Source organism: Pollachius pollachius (genome assembly GCF_949987615.1).
Source record: "Pollachius pollachius genome assembly, chromosome: 2".
Lineage (NCBI taxonomy): Eukaryota > Metazoa > Chordata > Actinopteri > Gadiformes > Gadidae > Pollachius > Pollachius pollachius.
This window is the reverse complement of record NC_136935.1, coordinates 6599333-6603070: the sequence shown is the minus strand read 5'-3', so window position 1 is coordinate 6603070 and position 3738 is coordinate 6599333. Positions and strand designations below refer to the sequence as shown.

The following is a 3738-nucleotide window of genomic DNA, read 5'->3' as shown; positions in this document are numbered from 1 at the left end:
GCTGAGCTCAGCCTCCTCTGTCACCAAAACTCGGAGCGCCTTCTCAAAAAGGAGAGGGCGGAGGACCGCCTGTGTGTCAATCCTCCACGTCACCTAGTCCGCTTTCTAAACAACAAACGTCGTCGTTCCTTTCCGCCGCCCGTATGTTAAATGGATGTTAAAACGTTGATTGTGTTCGGTAAAAGCGTCGGGACACACTGCCAAACGCGAGAATCGTACGTTAGAGTTTAAAAACCACGCAACGTAAAGCGGAGTGATCTTAAAAACAAGGGACTACTTTCCTCCTTATAAAGAGATACAATGTTTCCTTATATGGTGTTGTCTCTCCTTATTTGGTGAGTCACTGCGTCGCCTATGGATTGGCCAGTGACTATCCGGAAAGCGCTGCCATTGGCTAATGGGGCGCACTCATTAGAATAAATGCCAAAATGATTACGCTCCTGACGTCAACCGAGAGACTGAAAATCACTTTTTCTATTTCGAATAACTTTGTGTTTATATTCTATTGTGTGTGTGTGTGTGTGTGCTGGTTATGTTTGTGTGTTAAGGGAGTCCTGCTTGCTATTTTAAGTTGTACCAGCTCTTGAACTTTCCTATACAAGATTGGAGGCATCTCATTAGACATCAAGTAGTCAATGACATAAGGTCTACTTTAGAGACGCTTTTATCCAACTCATGACCCAAAATTTAGACTGAGGATTCTGAATGTAAATAAAGGATGGAATAATGCTTTAAAATTAGTTTCTTATACCAAAACCTCTTACACAAAATAAATGGTGTACACCTAATGTATAATATATAACATCCACTGCTGTAGCTATCTATTTCTATCTATTTCTGGTTAATAGGCAAACAAAGCACTAATAACCTTGACACAGGTCTGCTCTGTGATGAGACTATAAAAGCTTTGAAGAGAGTCAATGGAGTTACTTTAATTTTCATATTATGTTTGGTGGATTCCAATTGTCCATCTTACCTTAAGAGAGTAGACACTGGCTCCGATGTATTCCTCCTCAAAAGTTATTGTTGTTCTTTTCTCCAATAGGGTTGTATAGTTGTTCACCTTACCTGTTGAATATTGTAGAACAATGTCATGCAGTCAAATGAAATATGATAATCAGAGCCTTTAAAATACACACTTCAATGCTTTGTGTGTGAGTGACTCCACGATAACAGCATTTCCCTGTCTGGGCTGTTGAGATGAGGATGTATCCATGCATAGATCCCCTTCTCTCAGGGACTTTGGGTGAATACTTTGTAATGGGCTGAATCTTCCATCTAAGGCCTAGCGATGGTTTTTCCATATATGTTCCTTTGGCTCCAATATAACTCTTAATTAGCCTTTTTCTGCATGGGAAAATTGCATGTAGTCCAGTGGGTGCCAGCTTTGACTTTTTTTTTTTTAATTGGCCTTTATGGCAGTAATTATGATAAAGGTTTAGAGATACAGAGAGTCTGAACTGAACACAGTAAGAAGAATACATTTGCGTGCCGATAATTTTTTTTATAGCCAGTCATAATAAACGTACCACTAAAGTTTTAGTGTACCGCGAGTGGATTGTAACACAATTAACTGAATAAGCTTCAACCAACAGCAAGATCCACACAAAGGAAAGTACGCCATGGTTTAAAAACACTGTGAACCTTTATTGACAGCAGACCGTCTATAACAGGATTACTGTGAAACATTTGCTGAAGCAGATTAAAAAAAGAGGTCTAGGTGTGAGTGCCTAGTGTTCATATTAAAAAAATAAACAAACTTACATTAAAAAGTATAAAAAAAAACAATAGTTTATAAACAGAAAAGAGAAGGCCATTCGTTGCATTTGATTAGATACTGAAAAAAGTCAGACGCGCAGGGAAAACAGGTAAGATAATCCTTCATTTACCAGGCACTTAACATGAATACTGACGGCCAGCAGTCACTCTCTGGACCTCGGTTCTATGTGTTAACATGTTTTAGCCGGTTATCTAACTCTCCCCCAAACCCGATGGAACACGATACTGAATACATAGCATGACTACACTAACAAGTGTCCAAGAGTACCTTTTTCTATTATAAACACACAATACAAAAAGAAAAAGACCGGTCCTTCATTATAAATAAACAGGCACCGTGTCCTAGGCATACAAAAAGAAAGAGATAAACAGGGCAATTATTTTGCTTTTTTTAAGTGAAGTTAGTGCATGGCTTCTACGTTATGCACACATCTCCGGTGGGGATGGTCAACTCTGCAACATTGCACGACGATATTGGACCAGATCGCAGTATAGGGAATCGCTGTTGGACCGGGATGGTGACTATAGCGTTGATAGGCTGCGTTTGACCTGCAGCAAGTGATAACGTGACGCATGAGCTCAATGGGCAACACTACTCTTGAGTAGCCGCCACAAAGCACCTTAATCCGATTAAGGTGACACAAACACTGACACACTCTCATCCTCTCAGGGGCTTAGTTGGCTAATAGACGTGATTGTAATTTCCTGATTGAGGATCGTAACATTGATGTGTCTGTTAAGTTTCTTTTTTTTTGCGACAACACACACACACACACACACCCACACACACACACACACACACACACACACACACAGAACAGTGCCCCCTGCTGGACAAACAGGTCATGGTTAGTTATTGTGTTTACAGTCACAGGAAGTTGTGAAGGAAGTTGTCCGGAAGGAAGCCAGCATAAACCGCACTCTATCTCCATCCGTTTTACACTCATGAGTTCCTTCCCCTCTGCGGTATCCTGAGAAGGCAGAGTGCAGGGAGTGACCGCCTTTACACAGCCGGCCATCCAAAAAACAAAACAAGAGATGGCTATCATCCGACGCCGTGGCCTTATAATCAACGGTTTCTAAAACAGCAGTGAGAGGTCGCAGGTCAGAGCGGAGGCACAGGTACTCTTGCATGCCACGTCGCAGAGTCCTTTGGACAGAACCATCCTTAGGGAGGCGGTGGTGGGGGTGATGGAGGGGGGGGGCAGGTTGTCCGTAGGGACCAAAGAGTGTGGGGTTCTGGGGCTGTAGAGCGCTCTACATGCTGTGGTTAAGGCAAAAAGTGTGGGGGGGGGATTCCTCGTTCACACGGCTCATAACCAACGTCGCTCCTGCACGACACACTACAAAGCACGGGTCGTTTCCAAGGGTCGAGCCAAACGTCTTCCACTGCAGTCCACACACACCCCGCGTTGTGAAAAAATACATACAAAAAAAACACACGACGGTGATGATGAGGATAATAATAATAATAATATAAAAACAACGGCCAAGAGTTCGCTCCTAGATGCCCATCCCTGAAATGTGTGACTAATAATCCAGCATCTGTGTTGTTGTCGTTTCGGCGGTGCGAGTGTCGGGGTGGGTGGGGTGGGTCTAGGCGTCTACGGAGGGCCTCCAGTCTCCCTCCCCCCGCTCAGACCTTGCTGTCCGAGGGCAGGTCTCCCAGGGCGTGGACGATGTCGGTGAAGGAGGGCCGCTCCTTGAGGCTGGGGGCCCAGCAGCGAGCCATCAGCTTGGAGATCTTGGAGGGGCAGCCCTCGGGGACAGGAAGCTTCAGCTTCATGCCCTGCAGACCTGGGGGGGAGAGGGACGTGGAGGGAGGGGGGGAGGAGAGGGAGAGGAGGGGGAGGCGTGAGATGGGTTGATGGCAGACAAGCCCCCGCATTGGAGCGGCACTACAGATCCAAGTTTGGGATGTCGCAAGAAGTTATAGTCCGGTAGCAAGGGAGTGGAGTA

General features: G+C 44.9%; 1 protein-coding gene across 1 annotated transcript in view; it reads right to left on the bottom strand.

Moving 5' to 3' along the window:
- Positions 1 to 1642: 1642 nt before the first annotated feature.
- The window catches only part of ptk7b (protein tyrosine kinase 7b), a 68529-nt gene continuing 66433 nt past the window's right edge, over positions 1643 to 3738 (bottom strand). Inside the window, exon 20 of the mRNA XM_079729816.1 lies at positions 1643 to 3576. Coding sequence (XP_079585942.1) covers positions 3416 to 3576 — 161 coding nt within the window. The 3' untranslated portion in view covers positions 1643 to 3415. The remainder of the gene's footprint in view (positions 3577 to 3738) is intronic.